At 39.3% G+C, this 24,611-nt stretch overlaps 1 protein-coding gene across 3 annotated transcripts in view; it reads left to right on the top strand.

Moving 5' to 3' along the window:
* The window catches only part of TMTC1 (transmembrane O-mannosyltransferase targeting cadherins 1), a 259,957-nt gene extending 236,146 nt beyond the window's left edge, over window positions 1–23,811 (top strand). For all 3 annotated transcript variants that reach the window (XM_078075832.1, XM_078075833.1, XM_078075831.1), the window contains 7 exons: window positions 7,729–7,831; window positions 10,122–10,257; window positions 10,822–10,966; window positions 12,222–12,359; window positions 13,720–13,842; window positions 16,457–16,534; window positions 20,999–23,811. In XM_078075832.1, the coding sequence (XP_077931958.1) occupies window positions 7,729–7,831; window positions 10,122–10,257; window positions 10,822–10,966; window positions 12,222–12,359; window positions 13,720–13,842; window positions 16,457–16,534; window positions 20,999–21,139 (864 nt within the window). In that variant the 3' untranslated portion in view covers window positions 21,140–23,811. The remainder of the gene's footprint in view (window positions 1–7,728; window positions 7,832–10,121; window positions 10,258–10,821; window positions 10,967–12,221; window positions 12,360–13,719; window positions 13,843–16,456; window positions 16,535–20,998) is intronic.
* The last annotated feature ends 800 nt before the right edge of the window (window positions 23,812–24,611 follow it).

The raw sequence follows: 24,611 nt of genomic DNA, 5'->3' as shown, positions 1-24,611 counted from the left end.
GATTCGAAGTCAAGGTGGTCTCGAGCTTACTGTTCTCTTCTGGTTCTCCATGCCACGCAGAACTGGCTGTACTCCAGCTTCACAGATAGGACTGTAAACATTTATAAGCCCACCATCATTTTTAAACAGCCTATTCTCATGAGAGATTATATAGCTTGCATTACACTAGCAGTAAAGGGAAAAAAAATTAAAACTGCTTATGACTCTGACCCATTGTAAATTATTACTAGCCCCAGGTTGATAGCCTATTGAAAAACTCAATTAGTTAATTTCATAACACTTAAAATACTTTTCTTTAATGTATTTTGAGGTAAGACTTCACCTGATAGAAGAATGAAAAGAAAATTGGAACAATAAAATACAAGTTAGGAGAATGGACCAAGAGTGAATGGTCCAGAGTCAGCTTCTCTTCTTCTGCCATCTTTTGGGTCAATTCAGCCATGTGTACTGTTGCACTGTGGCCAAACCAACTTGAACTAGACCCTACCTTAAGAATTTATTGATTTAATTATTTGGCACATATTTATTGAACATCTAGGTACCGCTAAACATTAGAGATTGTTGAACTAATAAAGTACAGGCCTTATCCTCATGGAACTTCGAGTCTGGAAGGGAAGGCAGAGCAAAGAATTACAGCCTCCTCCCCAGTATCTAACACAATTGTGACAAATGTGCAAAGAGAAAGTACCAATGAGAATATTATGGGGACGTAGCCTAATGTGGGAAGGGGCACATGGGGAGCAGGGGCAGTGGCCAAAGAGCAACATTTGGTCAGCTACCTGAAGAACTTTTAGACATCAACAAGGTAAAAATGAATAGGAAAAGCTTTCCAGCTAGAGGGAATAGACCGAGTGAGGGCTCTGGGGGGAAGAAGAGCGGGATCTCTTCCTCTAATAGAAAATTCGTATGCCTGGAAGTGCAGAGAATGAGGCCAAAGGTGTGAGAAGAGTTTAGAGATGGGAGAGGGAGGAACTGCAGTTCTCTGCAAATGTGGCTTTTCCCCCCCTTTTTGGTGGTCTCCTGACAGTGTTACACACCTGTGGTTGCTCACTTTCATCATACTTTTAGCTTTTCTTTAACAATTCTTGGCATTTCCTCCTTAAAGTGATTATCCTTTGCATGAATTATCACAGGGTAGTGTTGATCACAGTCTGCTGGGTGATAGAAAAAAATTCAAGATTAAGTAATACCTACCATTTCCTTGGTGAGGAGAAATGCCAAGTTAATTGGTTCATTTTAGTTGGATGAGAAAGAGAATTAGACATCAAATGTTGGCAGCCCATTTCTCCTGAATGTCCCTGCTGAGGACTGATGGGTGGAAGAACTCTTTTGTAAAGAAAATAAAAGCAGAGGAGAGAGTGAGAAAGCAGGCATTTCTGCTCTGTGTTTTGAGCTGCCATGTCTTAAAGAGTTTCTTAGAGAAATCATTGACATGACTTTAAACGTCCATTGCTCCTAAACTTCCCAGGTTCGTCATAGTAAATAAAGGCATTGGGCTAATGGGGAAATACCTTATGGCTTTGTGTGCTCATATCATTGACCAGAATGAAAATACTTCTAGAAAACAATTCAGGTACATGACCATGATGTCAGGGCACTAGGAGAACTTTCCATCCCAACCTCTGTAGGTCCTTCACCACTTTGGAATACCACATCTTACACCTTCTATGCAGTAAGTACCTGTTACAGGCCATTCATTAAGTCAGCTGTCCACAAAGTGTTGACTGGGGACCCCTGAGGTCCAAGAAGGTCAATGCAGTTTTTATAATACTGCTAACAAGTAATTTGCCTTTTTTTTACTCTCATTCTCTCATGAGTGTACAGTAGTTTTTTAGAGGCTACATGATGTATTTACAATTATGAAAAGACCATTAAAATATTCTCCCACTTTCCAATTAAATGTCTGTGTTTCTTCACATACTTCAACTAAAAACATAAAAATGGATTAGCACAGGGACGCCTAGGTGGCTCAGTCAGTTGGGCGTCCAACTCTTGGTTTTAACTCAGGTCCTGGTCTCATGGGTCCTGAGATCGAGCCCTGAGTCAGGCTCCGAGCTCAGCAGGGAGTCCACTTGGGGATTCTCTCCCTCTGCCCCTCTCCCCACTCACTTGGCTCGTGCTCTCCCTCCCTCTGAAATAAATAAATAAATCTTTTAAAAAATAGACTAGCATGAAAGTAGATATGAGAATCCATCTGTCTTCTATTATTAAGCCAAGCATTAAAGAGATTTGTAAAAATATGAAATAATGCCAGTATTCTCACTAGTTTTGTTTTTTGTTTTTTTTGCTATGGAAAAATATTTTTTATATAAATGTAATCTGTTTGAATTTATAATATTTTAAGTAAACTATAAATATTTTTAAAATTTCTCAGCTTTATGTCTATTGTGGTGAATATTGATAGATATAGCCCACATAAACAAAGCTCTTTGGGGGTCCTCAGTGATTTTTAGAGTACAAAAGGCTCTGAAAACCACGAAGTTTGAGGACTGCTGCATTAAGCTTGTGTCCATTTGTCCTCCTGGTTGCTGCAACTTGAACTACAAGAAGTTTTCCAAACATATCAGTTGGCTCAAGGGAGTAAATTATAGTCGAGTTGCTTTTTCCAAAGATCTGCTCTTCACTTTTCCTTCCCTGAGGTAAAAAGCATGTCATGTTGGGTAATTACAGCATGTAAAAAGTAGAGATGTTGGCTATGTTTTATCTTTCCCCCATGGCCCATTTTATTTCCACACTCCAGAAAATGCTTGAGCCTTGGAGAGGAAGGAGCCCATGGTTGCAGGCTGCCCATTTTAACCATCGCCCTCAAAAACGATTTCATGCTGAGACCGTGGCTGTGTGTGTATGGTCTCTGGTGTATGGAAGACAGTATTATTTGTCATAGCCATTCTCTGGTCACCACCATTTTTAATTAAAGTTGTCCTATAAATAGCTTATATTCATTTCCTCTGGATCTCACAAGTCAGTAGAGACTAGGAATGATTAGCTTAGGTCAGGACATCTAGCCAGATGAGGTAAATAAAAAAGTGAGTGCTTGAAATAGAGCTTCAGGGATTCAGGACTACTGCTTGTTAAGATAAATGCATTTCCCTCCCAGAGAAGGTGGAATTTATTTTAAATAAACACCTAGAAGGTATTTTTCTCCTGTGGTGGTGGTTCTGTTTCATTTTTTAATAAGTAGAGAGAGCTAATCATTTCTTGAAATTTACAGTCCAGTGAAAGGAAAAGACAGATAGAGAAGACATTTTTCATAGAGCCCGAGTCTTGAGACTGCCCTTGGGTTACCAAGGGCACACGGATACCATCCCTTGCTCTTGACACGAATGGTCTTTGAAATCCCATTACTTCTTTGGACTTTGAAAATTGCATTTCTAGGGGAAACCCAGCTCATAAGCCCCCAGTAAGAGAAGTTTTAGATGAAAAAGGTGATCTCTTCGGCTCTTTGAGAGCAACAAGAAGGTGGGAGGGAAAGCAAAATGAAATCAGGTGAAGGAGGAATTGCCCTTGAAAACTCACGTTGACGGTTTTATTTGGCTTCAGCAAGTTAGAATGTGAAGGCATCGGTTTCATTCTTTTCAGGAAAAACACCTTTCAGTTCTCCCAAAGTTTAGCTATAAAGTGATGTTTCTAAGATCTAAAGTTGCCACGGATTTTTTTCAAGCACATCTTTATGTTCTGCAGCTGCTGGAGTTAATGGCAACCAGCATTCTCGGGCATTTGGATCATGACAGGTGTAGAGACTTCATCTCACCCCAGGTCTGGGCGTCACTCCTGGCTGCCCCAAGTACCTTGTGCTTCTCCCCCCATGACACTGTCACAGTACATTGTGATGTCGTCCTCCTGTCTGGATCCCACTCGACTGTCATGGCAGGATTGTGTCTGTCTTGTTCACTCTTCTGTCTCCCCTGTAGACTTGGCAAGTGTATGGTGCTCACGAAATATTTGTGGAGGGGACAGATGGATATCCAAAAGTATAATTGTTTCTTTTGATGCCAGAGACACCATTATTTCCAGAAATCCTGCTTTTATTCAGGGCTTATTCAGTTCCGTCTGTCCACTAAAAACCTAAATTCTGTTCTCTGTCCCCATGTAGCTATGAGATGTGGGGCAAGTCTCTTAGCAACTTTGTGCCCAAGTTTCTTTATTAGTTAAAAATGGTGGCAAATTAGTGTCTATTTATATTTAAGTTATTTATATATTTTTATTCATTTATAAATATAAATTAATATTCTTTCCAGCTCTAATATTCTTTTATTTCCTCTGCTGAAAATCTCATCCATTGTATTTTTAATAATTGGGTGGCTTTTTTTAAGTTTTGATCTTACCATGACTATGTTAGTACGTTTTAAAAGTACCATGTGGCTTAGAAAATTTGATCCGTTTTTTTTTAAAAGATTTTATTTATTTATTCATAAGAGACAGGCTCCCCGCTGAGCAGGGAGCCCAATGCGGGACTCGATCCCAGGACCCTGGGATCATGACCTGAGCCAAAGGCAGACGCTTAACCATCTGAGCCACCTAGGCACCCGAAAATTTTATCCCTTTAAGACAAAGGTGGCATTAGGGTCAAACAGTAACACTAGTTGAACGGTAACAGGAAACTTGAGATCTTTAGGAGCTGATCACCCAGGTTTGGATTAGCCAGGGTATTCTTTTTCTGGTTACCTCTAGGATATTAGGTGTTTAAAGACCTCTGTTTCAGAAGATGGTTAAGAAAAGTTAAAAGGAAAAACATCTGGGTTAGTTAATTATTTCTCATTTAAAGCTAAGTGAAAGGGCACCTGGGTGGCTCAGTCGTTAAGCATCTGCCTTCGGCTCAGGTCATGATCCCAGAGTCCTGGGATCGAGCCCCGCATCGGGCTCCCTGCTTGGCGGGAAGCCTGCTTCTCCCTCTCCCGCTCCCCCTGCTTATGTTCCCTCTCTCGCTGTCTATGTCAAATAACTAAATAAAATCTTTTAAAAAATAAATAATGCTAAGTAAAGAGCTTTTGTAAGAAAGGAACTTGAGACTCTTGGCCACTTGGACAGGGCCACGACACCTGATATGGTCACAGGAACAACTCTAGTACACCTGAGCTCAAGAGCAGCTGTACTTAACCTTTTTAAAACACTGCTCTTGGGCGCCTGGGTGGCTCAGTCGGTTAAGCGACTGCCTTCGGCTCAAGTCATGATCCCCGAGTCCCAGGATCAAGTCCCACATCGGGCTCCCTGCTCAGCGGGGAGTCTGCTTCTCCCTCTGACTCTACCCCCTCTTGTGCTCTCTCTCTCTCTCAAATAAATAAATAAATAAAATCTTAAAAAAAATAAAATAAAACACTGCTCTCGTTGGGTTATATATATTTGTTAGTTCACTCGTCTTTGAGCTCTTGAAATAGAGGTATTTTGGTCTTCTTCTCCATGTTTTTGGTATCTGTCCCCCAGTGATAGAGGTAGTAATGCTACCACTAACTAGTGATCATTTAAGACTATGGCTAACGTGACAAAGTGCTATGTGCAAAGCATTGTTCTACGTGCTTCACGTATTTTGATCCATTTAATACAACAACCCTATGAGATAGGTACTACTGTTATCCTATTTTACAACGGGCATGTAGAGAAGTAAGTAAGGTCACATAGTAAATGTTGGGACTGGGATTCCAATCCACGTAGTCACACACTGGCAGCCCAGTGCTTAATCACTATGCCATACTTTTTATAAGCATCGCAGTAAACATGTCCTGAGTGAATGAATAAATGAGTAAGTATGCAATGGTATTTGGTAGCTATTAATATGAGTGGAGTCTTGTAAATTTGTGTTCTGCCTATTTCTAAACACAGACAAATTTGTCGGTCCTTCAATGGATGATATTTTCATAAAGTTTTTCTTCTCTTTAATAGGTTAAAAGACGATTTTGAGATTTTCATTCATCTTTAATTTTTCTAAGTTAGACAATTTGTTGTTTGGCGATCAAAAATACATATACTTTTAAAAAAAATACATACGCTTTTTAGAAACATGAATCTCCATTTTTGCTGGACTATGTATTTGTAATTCAAATAAGTGAAATTTGCCAAATTCAAACCATACCTTGTTTCCTAAATGGTACTTAAATGTGTGGATTCAAAGAGATGGCCGTAGGTGTGCTTGGGAGGCTCAATCGGTTAAGTGTCCAACTCTTGGTTTCAGCTCAGGGCATGATCTCAGGGTTGTAGGATCGAGCCCTGAATCAGGCTCTGCACTCAGTGCGGAGTCTGCTTGAAAATGTTCTCCCTCCGCCCCTCCCCCACTTACGCTTGCATGCGTGTGCACTTTCTCGCTGTCTCTCAAATAAATAAACAAATCTTCATAGAGATGGCAGTGGCCATTCCATTTTACCTTTCTGGTGTCTTTACCTTTCTAGGTCAAATCAAATGAAGCCTCCTTGGCTTATTGCACAACACTCAGTGCATTTTTATTCACAAGCCAAAGGTGTCGTATCTGACAAAATTGATGCTGTACATTCCCTTTGTGTGTGTCTGGTTGAATGCTTAGTAGTAGTAAATGCAATAAAATTATGGAAAATGCCCGTGCTCAGAGCGTATTAAAGGAAAAGGTGCTATGTGCTTTATGCCCAATCGTTTCCTTTTACCTGACCTTCCCAGCAGTACCAGGAAACTATGAAACTGTTTACTTGTGAGTAATTGTTAGAACCTGGGTAGCTTTGATTCATTGAGTAGGTTTTACCTTCTATATTGTGAAAGAAAGTGTAACCTTATGAAAAATGTACCTAAAAGCTAGTTCGGAATTACTAGTGTGCTAAAGCCAATCTTTTTTTTTTTTTTAAGATTTTATTTATTTATTTGACACAGAGAGACACAGCAAGAGAGGGAACACAAGCAGGGGGAGCAGGAGAGGGAGAAGCAGGCTTCCCGCCGAGCAGGGAGCCCGATGTGGGGCTTGATCCCAGGACCCTGGGATCATGACCTGAGCCGAAGGCAGATGCTTAACGACTGAGCCACCCAGGCGCCCCCTAAAGCCAATCTTTAGAAGAAGAGCAGGACAATTAGGAAATGACCTTTTGAAGATGTGGCAGTTGATCTGGGTCTTGCCACAATAGTAGGAGTTGGAGGTCCGCCTTTGGAGAGACATATATTCCTGTTGGAGGGTATGGCTCTGAGATGGAAAACACAGGTTGAATAAAAGAAGGAGCAAACAGTTGGGTGGGCTCTAGAAATATTATTTGTCAAGGCTAATCCCTCCTGTAATCGGCATCAGTCTCCTTCTTTCCTCAAAAACCTCCCAAATAAACCATGCAGTGTGTGTAAAGAGAGTGTTAGCTATGCCAAGTGCAGATGTGACACAGATGTCCCAGGCCTCCCTGGCTCCCAGTCAGACTGTCACCTCTGAAGATACTCCTCTATGGATGTGTCTTATCACTCATTTTCACACAGAGAGTTACTGGGGTGGAGGGCATCCCATTCAAACAACCATTTGAGGCTTTTTCCAGTTGTAGGGCAAATCCTTCCAGATGTCCCTTCTTAGTAAACATCTGCTCATTTGCCCTAAAGGAACTAAATGTGAATGGCTATGAACTGTAGGAATTTGTGCCATTAGCACTGACTTTAATTCAAAGTATGTAGTGTTTGATCTTGGTGCCTGTTGCATAGTAGATGCTCAGGAAATTGGTTTTTACTTTTCCTATTCTATTGTTCAGTTTATTGTCGTTGTTTTTAACTTTCTCATTTATTTTCCTTTGTTCTCTTTTGAAGGAGAGATTTAAGGAGGCTGAGGAGATATACCAGGCTGGAATAAAGAACTGTCCAGACAGCTCAGACTTACACAACAACTATGGGGTTTTCTTAGTTGATACTGGTGAGTGAAATTGAAGAGAACCTTTTCCGTTGAGATGAGATAATACTAGCCACCAAGTTAAATGGCAGCCACCCAAATGATGTCTCAGAAAGTAACATTCAGTGGGCTTGGCAGGAAACACACCATTGACCATCACATTGTACGGTGGGGCTGTCATTTCTCTAAGTCTTCAAGCTCAGCTCAGTAAAATCCACCCAGTTCGTATAGCACTAAGGAAAACTCTCCAGATATCAGGATGCTTGCTGATTTAACGAGTAGCAGGCCTTTGAGTATCATTTAGACAAGTCCATAAATCTATGATGATGAAACGGTCCTCAGCCGTGATGCAGGGCTTGCCTCTGAATCTAGTTACCAGCAGATGGAAAATACTTCTTTATGTCTGATTAAAAAAAAGCCTCCAGAATTGTTCCATCATTCTTTACTTGATGTACATTACAGAAACTATATTATTAAAATTGATAGAGTACGCTTATATGACAGGTGCTAATAAATAAAATATACTTACTCCATCTTATTTAATATAAAACTTTACTGGGCAGGGATTCTTTTTTCTTTATGATTTGTGTCCCATCAACTGTTGGCATTCTATGAATACTTATAAAGAATCAAAAGGTAGTTGAATTTAATGCAAAAGCACCATTCTGTTCTCGTTGACTTTTAGACTGTCTGGCTTGTGATAAAATTCTGTTTTAATTATTTTGTAAATATGAATGCTCAAAGGGGTTTTTATTTTCTAGCGTATCTGAAACTTTTCTGTTTTATAGAATGTAAATTTACATTCCGAAACTCCTAAGAAATGCCCCTTATTTTTGCATGTAAAATTGTTTTCTAGTGCCACCTGCTGGTTTATTAGCAATACACTAATACATGAGGTGCCATAAAGATCTAAAAACTGGAAGAGACCCCCTGTTGGTCTAGTCTTCCCTCTTCCTTCTACTTCAACAACAAACAATGCTACTCCCCTAAAAATCTCACTGGCCACCCTGTGTATCTTCCCACCACTCCCTTTGTATTCATGTATTTTATACTGGTGGAAATTCTCCCTAGTACCAGTGACCTGTACATAGATCTATACAGACATAAAATCTGTTTTGGTGCAGACATGCATTCAGAGAAGGTGTCTGCAGGTCATAAACATTCCATTTCATCTAGAACTTCAGACTGTTCTACAGTTCAGCCACTTAGATATAATTTCACTAGGAAGCTTCTTTGGGGATCTCATCAGATGCTTGATTCTAGTTCTGGTCTTCATCCTCAGTTGCCCTGGGATTTTTGTCAGGTCTCTTAAGTGCACTTTGCACTTTAGTGTCTATAGCTCTAAAGTAATACTTTTATTTATTTTTTAATAGCTCTTAAATCCCAAGACACAGCTAAAGGGTATCAAAAAGCAGCTAAATAGGGGCACCTGGGTGGCCCAGTCAGTTAAGCGGCCGACTCTTGATTTCGGCTCAGGTTATGATCTCAGAGTCCTGAGATCGAGCCCCACATTGGGCTCCATGCTCAGCGCAGAGTCTGCTTCTCCCTCTCCCTCTGCTCTTCGCCCCCCCCCCCCACTGGACAAGCTCTCTCTCTCTCTCTCTCTCTCATAAATAAATAAATAAATAAATAAATAAAATCTTTTTAAAAAGGTAGCTAAATAGTATCAAAATACCTGTAAAGATCATTTAATTAAAATATCTTAAGATGTATAATGCATTGGACAAATGCAAGGTGGCATTACTGTTATTTTTTAAAGTTCCATTACATAAATACCATTTAACAAAAATGTATGATTTTAAAAAAAGATTTTCAAGATCTAGCTGATACATGCTTCTTTAAAGCAGTGCCTCAGTTACTATGTTGCAGTAGAGTAATTGAGACCAACCCTAGAAATTGTTTCAGGACAGTTTTCTTTCTATAACAGCCTATTCTATATTTTCGTATAATGAAAAGTAACAGTATCTTGTATAAATAACAATCACTGATGATCTCAAAACATAATATTAGCTAGGGCAATTGCCAGAAAACACTTTGGCTAAAATGCTGTACATAATAAAAGAAATAGATTTTAGTTTTTATTGCTTTTTTATTATTAATTTCCTTGGAAGTGGGAACGAATAGTAAAATGGTCCAAGGTTACACAGTGGCAAGGAGACGAAGCCAAAATGCAAGCTCATTTACAAACTGAATAATTGATGGTATGACTCAGCAACATGAAGAAGAATGATATACATCAGAAGAGAAATTGAAGAGCCTCGTGTATTGTATAATTAAAGCATGCTCTGCTCTCACCAACCATCCCTGGTTACAGGCTCTCCAGAGAAGGCAGTGGCCCATTACCAACAGGCCATCACCCTCAGCCCAAGTCATCACGTGGCCATGGTGAATCTGGGGAGGCTCTACAGGTCCTTGGGAGACAACAGTGTGGCTGAAGAATGGTACAAACGGTAAAGCTCCTTTTCTTCACTTTGTAAGTTGCCCAAAGACCTTAATAGTCGCCCTTCCAATTTTTATGTAATCGGAACAGACATGCTCTTAGAATATTAACCAGTTTTGCCAATTCAGGTAATACAGATTCTCCCCTCCAAAGAATAATACCAAACACTAAATGGTATCCTAAGGAATGGCTTGGAAAGTCCTGCTGGTTAGAACATGGTGCTAAGCCAAGGTTGGAATTGTTTTCTGAGGCTGTAGACTGCAGCCCAAACCTCAAATAGCAGTTTTGAAAATGGATACGCGGGACAGACTGTGCATGCATGGGAAGCAGCCTATCTTAAGATGTATAATGGAAAAGATCCTTGGAGCTCAGTTTCCATATTGATAGGTCACTAGAGACATTCTTGTAGTCAGAGGGTGGCATCGGGATCTTTTTAAAAACATTCTTCTTGATTATAAAAACAGAGACCGTGTTGGAGCAGAGTCTCAAACCACGGACTGGCCTCTCTAAACCTGCGTTTCAAGCTTTCGAAATGTATCTATGAGAATTTCAGTTCACCTTTCTCAAAACTCAGGGCCCTGCAGGTGGCACGCAAAGCTGAGCTGTTATCACCTCTGGGAGCGCTCTATTATAACACGGGCCGCTATGACGAGGCCCTGCAGGTTTACCGGGAAGCTGCGGCACTTCAGCCTTCTCAAAGGGAGCTCCGCCTGGCCCTGGTGAGTGTGTTGGCTAAGGAAAATGAGGCAGGACATGCAGTGTGCAGTGCAGGGAGCTGGGTCACAAGCCTCAGAATTGCAACTAGAGCACTACGATAGATCCATTTTCTGAATATCCGTATAACCAAGGTGGGAGCCATTCACCAAAGACATAGACACGAAAAAACTTTTAAGTTTGTGGTTTGAAATAATTTCAAACTTACAAAAATTTGCAGGAATACTAAATAGCTCCCATATCCCCTTTCACCCAGATCTATCCATTTTTAGAATTTTGATGAATTTGTTTATCATGGATGTATGTGTGTACGCATCCACATATGTACATAGGTGCATATTTATGTATGTGTGCAAATGCATATTATTAATACATTTATTTTTTCATGAGCCATGTAAAAGTTATAGCTCTCATGCCCTTTATTTCATTTTTTTTTTAAAGATTTTATTTATTTATTTGACAGAGAGAGAGAGCACAAGCAGGGGGAGAAGCACCTTCCCACTGAGCAGGGAGCCCAATACGAGGCTTGATCCCAGGACCCCGGGATTATGACCTGAGTGGAAGGCAGACGCTTAACTGACCGAGCCACCCAGGCGCCCTGCCCTTTATTTCTAAATACTTCAGCATACAAGGACATTCTCTAACATAACTATAGTATGGTTCTCAAATTTAAGAAATTAATAATCAGCAATATTTTTAGTTTCAATTTTTGGAAATTTGCATTTTTGCTACTCTTCTTTAGATCTGCAATAAATCAAACTTGTTATCTTGTTTTAAACACAGCGTCCTATTGAAACCATAAGAAATCATTTCTTTCCCAACCACAACCAGTGATGCGTATTAAGGAGGGCACGTATTGCATGGAGCACTGGGTGTTATATACAAACAACGAATCATGGCACATTGCATCAAAAACTAATGATGTACTGTGTGGTGACTAACATAACATAATAAAATAAAATTTTTAAAAAAATAATTTCTTTTTGAAATATTTAGTCAACTTTTTAAAAAAGTCACAAGTCATTTCATTGATATCTTTGGTGTCCCTGCTATTCACTGCATGCACATACCTAAAGAAATAAACAGAAACAAACAACAAAAATTTAAACCTGTAAACTCTGGGAATTCTGCTCCCTCTGAGTTGCAAATAGACGTTAAGCATTTTTTTCTGGAGTGTTTCTGGAAAGCCTCTATTCAGAGATGCTTTATATGATGAGGCGATAACAGTGTCTCCTAAGCCAATTCAGTGTGCTTTTGCAGGCTCAGGTTTTGGCCGTGATGGGGCAGACAAAAGAAGCTGAGAAGATGACCAACCACATTGTGTCAGAAGAGACCGGATGCCTTGAATGCTACCGCCTGTTGTCAGCAATCTACAGCAAGCAGGAGCACCACGACAAGGTGGAGAGCACACTGGAGTTGTTTGGATTCACAGGGGGAAAATGGGGTGCGCCTGAATGATTCTCCAGTGTGTGCATTTATGAGGCCGAGCCGTCTTGCATATCATCCATTGGCATAGCTTATCTTACAGATGCTTTTCACAGATATCTCCTTAACTGTAATATGTCCCCTTGAAATAATACTTTCTTGGCTCATCCTTGGTCTAAAGATTTTATGTGACAGTATCTCAATTTGTTTTCACCTAACTAGATAAAGACTAACATTTGTATGCTTCACCATTTTCCATGTTCCTTCAAATACATTATTTATGGAATCCTTATAACAGTCTTTATACAGGTCAGTGATCCTGTTTTGCAACTATTATTGTTTATCTCCATTTGAAAAGTCATATAACCAGTAAATCTATGAACTGACTCAACAAAATACTTTTTGAATGCCTGCTATATGCTAGGCACTGTGGTAGGTACCAGGAATAAAGTGGTATAAGAAAAACAAAAAAATCACCTTTGTTCTCAAGGAGTTTATAGAAGAAGAGGAAACCAAGATTAAATAAGCAATCACAAAACAAGTGTAGAATTATAGCTGTGCTCAGTGATGTCATGAAGAGTGACATGGTCCACAGCATATAATCAAGGACCTGAGTGATCTGGGAGGTTAGATTCCCTGCGGAGTGATATGAAGGTGAATGCTGAATGATAAATAGGAGTGATTAGATGAAGGGGGGCAGTGAAAAGCATTCCAGGCAGGATAAAGTACATGCAAAGGCCCTGTGGCAGCAGCAAGTAGCAAGTCTGAGGAATGGGCATGAAGGGAGCATGGCACTGTGTAAGGTAATGGCCACAGAGGTTGCAGGAGACAACACACCACAGGGCTTGGGACCAGGGCAAAGGTTTTGTTTGTTATCCTTGGGGGAGCTTTGGGGTTTTAAGGAGAAGAGCAACATGGTGAGATCTGTGCTATGAAGGGATCTCTGGCTGCAGGGGCTGGGGCAGTGGGTGCTGGGGGCAGAGTGGGCACCAGGGACCTAAGGGGAGGCTGTGTTTGGAGTGGTCCAGATGGACACAGGCAGGGCAAAACACCTAACCCCAGATCTTGTTTTCTTTTATCTTTATCACTGACCTCCCTGTGGACTGGTCAGGGACATGTCATTGTCACAATATAAATGGAAACCCTGGAGTATAGGAAAATTATTTTGTCAGGGCCACATTATTTCTCAATGAGAACATCAGAGAGAAAGAAGAATGTGTTTTGATGGTCATTTCCACACCAGCTAATACATAAGGACAAAAGGTATAGATTTTATCATTTAAGTTAGTTTTTCTTCATCTCATCTACATTCGGTCTTTCAAACCTGTTGCAGGCACTCGATGCTATAGACAAGGCTCTCCAGCTGAAACCAAAGGACCCAAAAATCATATCTGAACTTTTTTTCACAAAAGGAAACCAACTAAGAGAGCAGAATCTTCTGGATAAAGCTTTTGAGGTATAAACACTTAATTATGTTATTAAATTAAGGGACTAAAATTAGTACTCTCAATCTTTACTGAAGCATATATAGTAAAATTTAAGATCACTGGCATATTTGTGGAGTGAACTTTCTGATTAATGGCCATGATGTTATACATTTAATTTTTATAATTGACTATTTTTTAACTATTCAGAGTTCTGCAGTACCTCTGCATTATTTTCTGAATTATCACCTTTAACTTGGTGTTTGAAACAATTCCACATTATTCCCTCAAACTAGTTTCTATTCTCTGCCTCTCTCACTCTCTCTGTTGGCTGGCAGTAACCCTCTAGTCCATCTGGACTAGTGTCTGAATAGCTTTGGCATTTCCACACATCTTTATAACACCCTTCCACCCACCCCCCAATTCTTCACAGATTCCCTCTCATCTATTAACACATAGCCTTTGTTCTCCTCCCTCTGGAAGCCCATCTGGACCGTACTTTCTCCCAGTGCCCTTGTTTCCTGTGGACTTTTACAACATTTACTGTCTCTACAAGTCATTTGAAAGTATCATATATTGCATTGTACTGATAGGCCTCTTTTTCCTCTCGCCCTGTCCTCTCCTCCTCCCCCTACCCCCACCTCCACTTCTCCGTGCCCAATGCCTGCTCCCCAGTTAGATTGGACTTCTCCTTGTAAAAAGAGACAGCTGCCTTCCATGTTCTAAAACATAATGCCTTGCATCTTAGAGGCATTCAATATCTACAGCTCTCAAATAAAATTTATACACAGTTTGAAATCAAAAAGATATTCCAAGCAAATAGAAATGTTCTAGAAATACCGCTGTGGTAAAGCCACAAGTTGGAATTAATGAAATCATAAAATTACACTAAATATAATATGAGAAGAGTAAAATTTTAAATGATATTATTGTTTTTGAAAACAGTGAGTGACTTTTAAAATATTCAAAAACATAGGTAAAGATATTTGGGAAAACTAACTTGAACATGAACTCTTAAACAGTGGCATATTTGAAGCAGAAATTCTGTATTTTTCTCTGCCCTGTGAACATTTTTTTAAAAGATTTATTTATGTATTTTAGAGAGAGAGAGGGCTCAAGCAGGCTGAGGGGCAGAGAGAGAGGGAGAAGCGGACTCCCGCTGAGCGCAGAGGCTCCATCTCAAGACCCTGAGATCATGACCTGAGCTGAAATCAGGAGTCAAAGGACACCTAACTGACTGAGGCACCCAGGCCCCCTTGCACTGTGAACATTTTTAATACCTTAACATGTGAACATTTTTTAATACCTAACGTGACAATTTAATGAATGTATAATTTAATTTTGAAGTTATTTGGTATCTATATCTATCTGTATCTTATCCATTGTATTGAAAACAAAAGTATTTTCTAGTTGCTTTAACTATAGATCAAATAATTATTTTAAAGTGACATTTGGGGTGCCTGGGTGGCTCAGTCAGTTAAGTGTCCGACTCTTGATCTCAGCTCAGGTCTTGATCTCAGGGTTGTGAGTTAAAGCCCCACATTGGGCTCCACACTGGGTGTGAAGTCTACTTAAAATCAATCAACCAATCAATTAATTAATAAAGTGGCTAGATCTATGATGGATAGGAGTAGGGCTGTGAGCTAATAATAGCAGCTACAATGTGTTAGCATTTTTATTTATGATTTACACATATTAAGTAATTTAATCTTCTCCGTAGTCATATAAGAAAGCTATGATCATTGTCTTCATTTTACAGTTGAATAAGCTGACTCAGAGGTTATGTAACTTGCTCAAGGTCACAGAGGGTAAGAGATGGAGCTGGGATTTGAATCCAAGTTCTTAATTTCTACCCTACACTCTCATCTCTGTTGATATAAATTAACCCAAGAGACACATTCTTCAGGTTTATTTTAGCAGTTCTTTAAAGATATAGTTTTTATTGTTTGCTTGTTTCTCTTAAACAGAAGTGGAGGAGGGATGGACCAGATTCTATTTACTTTATGAATCTGTTCATCAATGCAAATAGCAAAGAGCATTAAATGACACACAAATACTTAGCTTTGTAATGGAAAGCAACATTCTTAGCCGTTAGCTTCATTTAAGGTGACCACTCTTAAATTAAGACCCAGTGGTGAGCATGCCAGTGGTGATATAAAACAACATGCAAAATATTACAAATATGCCTCACAGATGTTACATTCAGTGGGACCGAATAACCAGGCCAAGGATACTGGGAAAGGGGATAATTCACTGGGACTGAGCTGTATAGGAGAAGACTCTAAGATTCTATGATTACTAAAAAAAAATATTCTTACAAACTCCATTTATAGCGAAAAAGGCCAAAGGAGTTTTCTTGCAGGTCAAAGCCAGTGAGAAAGGATGCACTATAATAAAATCACCTGGATTCCCTGCGGGCATCCTCAGTCTCTGTGAGCAAATTACACATTTCAGGTTCCTCCACTTCCAAATCATCAGGTCTCAAAAATAATTGAAATAAATGGGAACACCTGTGAGCTGGTAGTGTCGGGTTTCACTATGTTAACCATCTATATTCTCACGTATGAAGAAAGTGGTTTCCACAATCCTGTAGCATTAAACGTGGGTTCTCCTTTCTCAACCTGAAGATGTTTCTTGTGTATTTAGAGCTATAAAGCCGCCGTGGAGCTAAATCCAGATCAAGCACAGGCCTGGATGAACATGGGTGGAATCCAACACATCAAGGTAGGAGAATAATTCACTTCCATGAAGACTTTGCATTTGCTCTTTCTGTCTTCTCTCAAAAGATTGAAAACATATTGTTAATTCCCTCTTTGAATTATTTAAATACCAAAAGCCATAGGTGTTTAAAAGTGAAATTAGCACAGTTTATATTCACTTTGTATTATCTAGATTTTGGATATCATGAAGTCATTTGAAAACCATGTCTATACAAATTAAATTCCATGATTTTATTAAACATAAAGAAAACCATATGTACTTAAGAGAAGAATCATCGTATAGCAAATAAAATCTGCTTATGTGAACTTAGCCTTGTTAGGGCTTCCTGTAGCTCATTGTCCTACAGCTTAACTCATGGTCAGGACTACAGTGTTACTTTAAATATTACTTTATTATTTCTTGTATCTAATGTATTTTTTACTCCCTGATCATTTACTGAAACACAAGGTTGTTTGTGGGTTTATTTTTTGTTTTTCGAAAAGAAAAAGCTACCTTTGAGCGAATTATTAAAAATGACCATTGGGAAGGCTGCTGTCTATAAGTAATGAACTCAAAGACTCACTATCATTCATTCATCTTTCATTCATTCATTCATCCATTCATTTCACAAACATTCATACAGAGCATGTTAAGTGCCAGGTACTCCTTCTTCAGGCACTGTGAATAGAACACTAAACAAGTAAGTCGGAACTTCCTGTCTTCGTGGAGCTAACATTTAGTAAGGGAGATCGGCAGTAAATAAATAAACACAGACATGCATACATGTATACATAAAATATATCATGGTGCTATGGAGAAAAAAGAGAGAGAAAGAAGATAGGAAGTGCCATGGGGTAAGGACTGAAATTTAAAATTAAGATAGTTAAGAAAGGCCTCACTTTGAGTAGAGACCTGAAGGGAACAAGCCATGTGGCAAAATAGGGAAAGAGCATGTGCAAAGGTCCCTCAGAGAGGGAGCAAGTGAGATGAAATGGTAGAAGCTGGGATTAAAGAAGTCACAGGGCCAGATCATGCAGAGCCTTGAAGGGGAATGTAGGGTCTTTGGCTTCTATGCAATGCCAAATGAGCTGGGGTCCTTGGAGGACTTTGAGCAGAGAGATGCCATGGTCTGACGTGTCTTTAAAGGGTCACTCTTATTATGCTAACCTGTTTTCTATCAGTCTTTATATTGATAAAACAGTAATATAGTGATTAGCATTTAAACAAAAGCCTAATAGGGTTTACTCTTAAGTGGAAACTGGTCATTCTCAGAAACACAACAAAACAAAGGGTGACTTGTGATTATATAGCCAGAAGGGGATAATGGGCGAGTTATTATGTGACTGACAGCCTTGATCTAATAGGGGAACAAACATGACATTTATCAGAGCAGAATAACCTGAGCTCTGATCTTATTGATCTTCTAGGGTGTCCAGTAATATGAACTTACTTTTAAAATAGTAACATAATTTTAAATATTTAAATAGTATGTTAAATAGTTATATTTTATAAAATAATATGCTCAATATGTTTTTAGATGACATGTGCCTGCCATTTAAAGCAATGGGTTCGGTTGTTAATTTAAAAAGTACAATAAATAGGGGTCCCTGGGTGGTGAAGTTGGTTAAGCGGCTGACTCTTGGTTTCGTCTCAGGTCATGATCTCAGGGTCGTGAGATCGAGCCCCATGTTGGGCTCAGCACTCAGCGCAGAGTCTGCTTGGGATTCTTTCTCCTTCTCCCTCTGCCCTTCCCACTCATGCTCTCCCTCTCTCAAATAAATAAATCTAAAAAAAAAAAAAGAACAATAAGTACACCCAAGACTTTTCTAAAAAGTCTGGAAATACAAGGAAAATAGTACATTCATTGAACTCTCAGATTAACAAGTGAATCCATTGCTTTAAATTTAGAGGTACTTCCCCTGAAAAGGTGTCTGGAGATTGAAGAAGGATCTATTGAGTGTATTCTTTTAAAATGTAATGAACACACTGATTAAAAATTAGTTTGTGCAGTTTTTCATCTTTGCAAACATCATGTATTAGGCTGAAGAATTGAACAGTGAAATTGCCATGTTTGTAGTTGAAAAATCGTCTAATATCAGTAAATTCATATGATACAATCCAATATAAATATAGAGACCGGGACCTGGCTTGGATGTGGTCATTTAAATGGCACCATTAGGATGCAAGATTATTACTGTGAGGTCCTAAAGAGCAGTCATTAACTTTCTGTCTTCACATTGCCAGGTAGTGTGTGCACCACGCAGTGTGTGCACCAGGCAGTGTTAGCCCTTTCCAGGCTTCACTCCTTCCCTGAGCCCGGGTGAAGCTTAGGATACTGAGGGCTGTGGTATGGTTGCAAGTTGGAATAAGGCTTTGCCAGGACATGGCATGAAGAGATGAGAACAGAGTTGTCTCTTGCTTGTACTGTTTGGTAATAAAAGATAATTATTATGAAGCCTCATAAAGGCTGAAATGGATGGACCAAAAAAGCTAACACACATTCTTTATAATCAAAAAGTTGTATCAACTGGGCCACACCACAAAGTCCTGTTTTCAGTAGTACCCTACGTGCATTTTCTAGAATGGCGTCATGCAGTGGAACTCTCTATGGTGGCAGGAGTGTTCTGTGTCTGCTCTGTCCAAGGCAATAGCCACTAGCCCATGTGGCTGTTGAGCCCTTGAACCGTGGTTGGTACAACTGAGCAACTGAATTCTTAATTTATCGTAATTGATTTCAATTTAAATGGAATTAGTGGCTATCATAGTAGATAGCACATTTCTGGAAATTAAAATATCAGATTCCCTATCTTAGCATCTCAGAACTGGGGACATTGAATCAAGGGCTATAACTTAAAAAAAAAAAAAAAATAAGGCTTTCAGTTTAATCAAGTAAAGAGCAATTTGAGGGAGAGAAAATAACTGTAGCCGTGGATTTTACATGAAAGGACAAAGAAAGCTGGTAATCAAAGAAGGAAATGCCAAGGCACTGGGCTGAGGCCTAAATTCAGAAAAAACTCAGCAGAACAATTTCAAAGTCGGCTGTAACACAAACATATTTGGAGAGCACTCTAAGGGTCACAAATGTTCAGTTGTCTGCATGTGTGTGCAGACACTTGGAAGATAAATGCTGGAGTTGAAAAAAAAAAATAACAATTGAATGAAGCAAATCCAGGTTCTCACTTGTTCAGAATTTTATTTAGCCTCTTATGAGAATCAGTGTTCATAATCAGAAATGTTTTCATTTGTGCATGTGCCGAGCCTGGATCCCGATGTCATTTCCCCTCTCCTTTTTACCAATATGACAAGTAAGTATAGTAATAAATGGACAGTGTTTACTCAGGCCTGGATGATCATTTAATAATGACAACAATGGGAGCATCAGATTGAGGGCTCACTATGCATCAGGCAGTGTCTGAGCTCCTAACGTGCATTAACTCATTTGGAGGATAGTTAAGCATTTAGTGAATATCAGTTGCTAGTTGCTACATAGAACTCTCACTTAGAGAAGCTATTTTAAATTGTGATGGGAATTCAGAGAGTAACTGGTTTTTGTCCACATGGAGCTGTAATTGAGAATAAAATAAAGCAAATTGAAATTTGGGGGAATGGAGAGAACTCCAACACTCAGAGTTCTGAGACGTGGCAGGACACAGATCTGAAAGAGGGTGGACCAAATAAGGAAGGTAAAATTTAGTAGCAGAAAAGGGCCTGGAAAACAGTAATTGTGACTAATTTGCTTGGAACCATCTGGGACAGGCACACATGGTTTCCAGTTAGAAAGCCATTCAACAAAGCAGATGGGGGCCAACAGAGGGTGGTGACCAGTGTCTTTAGCAGGTCAGGGGTGACATGCCTTCCTTCCTGCTTTAACAGGATCCAGCAGGTTCATATTGTCACACACCTTGGGTAAATTTGATTCCATATTTTTATCAGTTCTTTCCAGTATATAAAAACTTATATTTACATTAAAGCCCATATTAGGCAAAAGTTGCTTTTATGTTAGTTGGGTATTAAAATAACTTCCACCACTAAATAGGTCTAGTGGATTCCGAACTATTTAATCATCACTACTTTTGCATTTTCCCACAAACACCCCTCTTTCCCTCCTTCCCTCCCCCCTCCCTCCCTCCCTCTCTCCATGTCTAGCCATGGCTCCATTTGATTACTAAGGAATAGTGGCAACCCCACGAGAGCACTATGAAATGATAGTCTCATACCACTACATTAGTAGAATTGAAAATCTGTTTTTCTGCCATTTCACCTTATGGTATAACTCTTATCCTTCACATTCTCCAACTGGTCTGGTACTTAAAACAAATGGATTCTCCAAAAGCACCAACAGATAAGGATAAAATTACCCATGCAGACAGGGTTTCCTTCTGAGGACATACCCGTCAAACTGGGCCAGACGGTCTGTCTCAGTTTCCCCATTCTTCAAGAGTGTTCTGAGGGTCAGACTATAATTGTCGTCTCTCTTTTTCCCCACAGGGAAACTATGTGTCCGCAAGAGCTTATTACGAGAGAGCTTTCCAGCTGGTTCCAGATAGCAAACTGCTGCAGGAAAATCTCGCCAAGTTGGATCGCCTAGAGAAACGATTACAAGAAGTTCGAGAAAAGGATCAAACGTAGCAGCGTTTGACCCAGTCTTGAGGAACAGTGCTGGTGCCTCTGGAAGAGGAAGAAGAGATGGAGGCCTTCACCTCAGCAGGGGCACAACAGAGAAGCCTTCCGCTCGCTCGCTCTGAGTTCAGGGAGGCATGTTTTGGGACGCCCGCTCGCATTTCCCTGGAAGAAGAAAGAGCAAGCAAGGGCTAGGTCTGAGAGAAAGTAAAACAACTACTACACATTTTGCAGATTTTTGTTGGCTTTGATAACAGGTTTCCCTTCATCTATTTCTCTGCTTTTCCAACCTAAGAATCTAATTCCATCTCTTAGTGTAGACTTTTATGTCCCAGAAATACAGAGGCTTGAAATGCTATGAAGGCAGAGCGTCTCTTTTTCATGAGATGAGATATGTTAAAGAGGGAAAAAATCTCTGGGATAAACCATTTGGGTAATTCCACCAAGAGGTAGCTCATTTAGTTCTCCAGAACTAGAGATGAGTAGCTGATAGTTTTTGTAGAATCTTTTGGAATATATGGGGGAAAGGGATGTTGCTAAGTGGGCTTTGTCTAATATCCCCCCAAGGATATTGCTGGAGCCCGATTGAAGAGTGAATTAAATTCCACTCTGATGCAGACTTTTCCCATTGCCCAAGATATCAAAAAGGAAGCTTCTGGAATTGTGTATGGGTGTTCTTATCCCTGGGGGAAAATCAAGGATCTTGGTACCCCTAATTCTTTATGGAAATGTTTAAGATTATTTTAATTTTATTACAAGTACTACTAGAGTAGTGGTTCTGCTCTAAGATTTCAAAAGTGCTTTTAGAATCATAAATGTTTCTGACTCCACATATATTGTTACTTCGGTGGAGAAAAAAACAGTATATTCTACATGAGAAATATTAAAGATATTAACTAAGAGAAATGTTCTACTTTGTTATCTTAACATTAGTCATCCAGAGATTTATTATTTTTTGAAAACTATATTTAACCATTGAAAAATCTGTACAGTATATCACAAAAATCTTCATAGACTATAAACAGATGGAAGAGGAGTTCTATTGATTTGTCTACTGAGGCTTAATGAGAATTCTATGCTTTAGAACATGAGTGATGGAAATCCGGAATTCTTGGTTCTGTATTTATAATTTTGGAGGTTTCATGGAGAATACTCAAAAAATCTAGGGGAGAAAAAAGTCTAAATTCATAATTATAAAATATATATTTATATTGAAAAGATAGAGGCCAGCAAAGTTGAACTTACAATTTGACATTTGTTTTTTAGTGTTATTTATTTCATAACTTATAAAATATTTAATATATATACACACACATTTTTTTCTCTGTACATAGTGGTTTTAATAGCAGCTTTCAGAACTGATCATACAAAAATTACAAATCTGAATTACAAAGTAAAGTTTAAACAGCCCCTCAAAAAATTTGTATTGATTATTCACTTGCTAAAGCTAAAGAAATTAGGAAGCAGACGTCAGTGTTTGGGTGGTAATATATTTTGGAAGTGAAGAAGTTGGAACACCTGATTCTAATTTGGTCATCATCATAAATTTAAAAAAAAAGAAGAAGAAGAAGAACCACTCTGGGGAGTGCTGTTTGCAGGCTAAGCCAGGTGGCCTGCAGATGTAATAGCCTGAAGGCGTTCGGATTGCACGTGCTCAGGCCAGGGCAGGGTAAAAAGCAGGCTTCTTTTCAACACTGCTCCTCTGTGTTATTTTTTTTGTCAAGGTAAGTCTAGTTAAAAGAACTTCTCTAGAAAGGGATGATGCAAGGAATATTTTGAATGCAAAGGATTCCAGAATTTGAATTAGCACACATGTGTTTGTGTGCATCAATAATCCAACAATGTATATATTGCCACTATGATCTTCTGTTTCTAATAGTCTTTTAAACGTATAGATCATAAATTTATCCAAACTTTTGCTTAAAATATTTTCATTCTCCTCAAAATTATAGTTTTATAGTCCTAAGGCCAAGAAATGTACTACAGTGTTCGTTTTAAATGATCAGTCTACCCCCAAATTGGAAACAAACAAACAAACATGAATCCCTAGCTAAAAACAGTATCTGAGACTTTAATCACAACTTTTTAGAATAATCTGTAACCAAAACTCCCACTTAGGAAGTTAACGGAAAAGACTAAGCCCCAAATTTTGAAAAGCAATTATGCCTTACTTGAAGTGCTGCTAAAGGTATGAGGGTACATTAGTGGGAATGGTTGAAATGGCGGTTACAGCCTAAAAGTTTCTGAGGGAAGGGGTCACATGGCCTTCAGGAGACTTGTTCTACCTTCTTTTGGGTGCTTTTCTCTCTCTCCACGTCCTTCTGTCTGTACGTCTCTCTCTCCCTCCCTCCCTTCTCCCCACCCCCCTCAACCTCCCTTCATTCTGACCCTCCCCCCCTTCTCACTGTAGCTCTAGCTCCTTCTGTGAGCCCCTGGCATCTCTTTGAACATGCAAAGTAAACACTGTTTGTTGGGTCAGATATTTTTATCCTGATTTAATAATGTCACTGAGATGTAGCCAATGAAATAGTTCTCATAGTTAAATGGTGCCTATAAGAAAATAAATCACATATTATTTTTCAAAGATATTAAGTGTATTTTATAACTATTTTTATTTGGTTCTTGTAACATGAAATAATATGTGGAATTCATTCTTATCAATAAAAACAGAGTGCCCTGGCTAGTTGTGGAGATATATCCAGATTCCCCTAATAAAAGTGTGCTTGGCAAGAGAGCTGATGGCCCCTTTCTGAGATGGAATCGCAGAGCCAGCTTCATGGGTTTTCAGTTCATGTGGTCCTGCACTCAGAAGCCCCCTATGCTTGGCTGAAGGCTCTGCTTGAAAGTCTTAATAATTTTTGAACGAGGGGTCCTGCAAATCTGTTTTGCACTGAATCCTTAAATATATAGGGTGTCCTCAGTATGAGGGAAGTTGGCCGAGGACAAGACAGGAGTTGCTTTAGTCTGGCTGAACCCTTGATCCAATGATCAAGAGTTTCATTTGTGACTCTGTTCCTCTGAGAACACTTGGCTTTATTTTCTCGGCTACATTTAGAGTTCCTTGTGTATATATATCCCCCGCTTACTGCCAGTCTCTCTAACCTGTCCTTCTGTCCTACCTAGAACCAGCCCTCCTTGCCTTTAAAATTCCCAGTAAGTGGCAGTCCTTTGACATAGGAGCCATGAGATTGGCTTTACAAGTTTATTTCAACCTTAAGAATTCTTCAGGATTTTTTTAAGTGATACAGATGTTTTCAATCTGTTAATGGTATTCACAAAACACAGTTCAGCGATGTAACATAGGTAAACTAAACCAAAGATTCAAATACCTTGGAGGAAAAGAAATTTTATTTTAGGGAATCCTGAGATATATTCTTTTGGGTCTGTCTGTTTTAAAGTTCATCACAAAACAAAGAGGATTGCCAGCCCTTTAATTACAACATGCTATAGTACATCACAGCCCCTAGCAGGAGACTGTGAC

Source organism: Halichoerus grypus, chromosome 6 (assembly GCF_964656455.1).
Source record: "Halichoerus grypus chromosome 6, mHalGry1.hap1.1, whole genome shotgun sequence".
Classification (NCBI taxonomy): Eukaryota; Metazoa; Chordata; class Mammalia; order Carnivora; family Phocidae; genus Halichoerus; species Halichoerus grypus.
The sequence above is the reverse complement of the archived record's forward strand: the minus strand, read 5'-3'. Positions and strand labels throughout refer to the sequence as shown.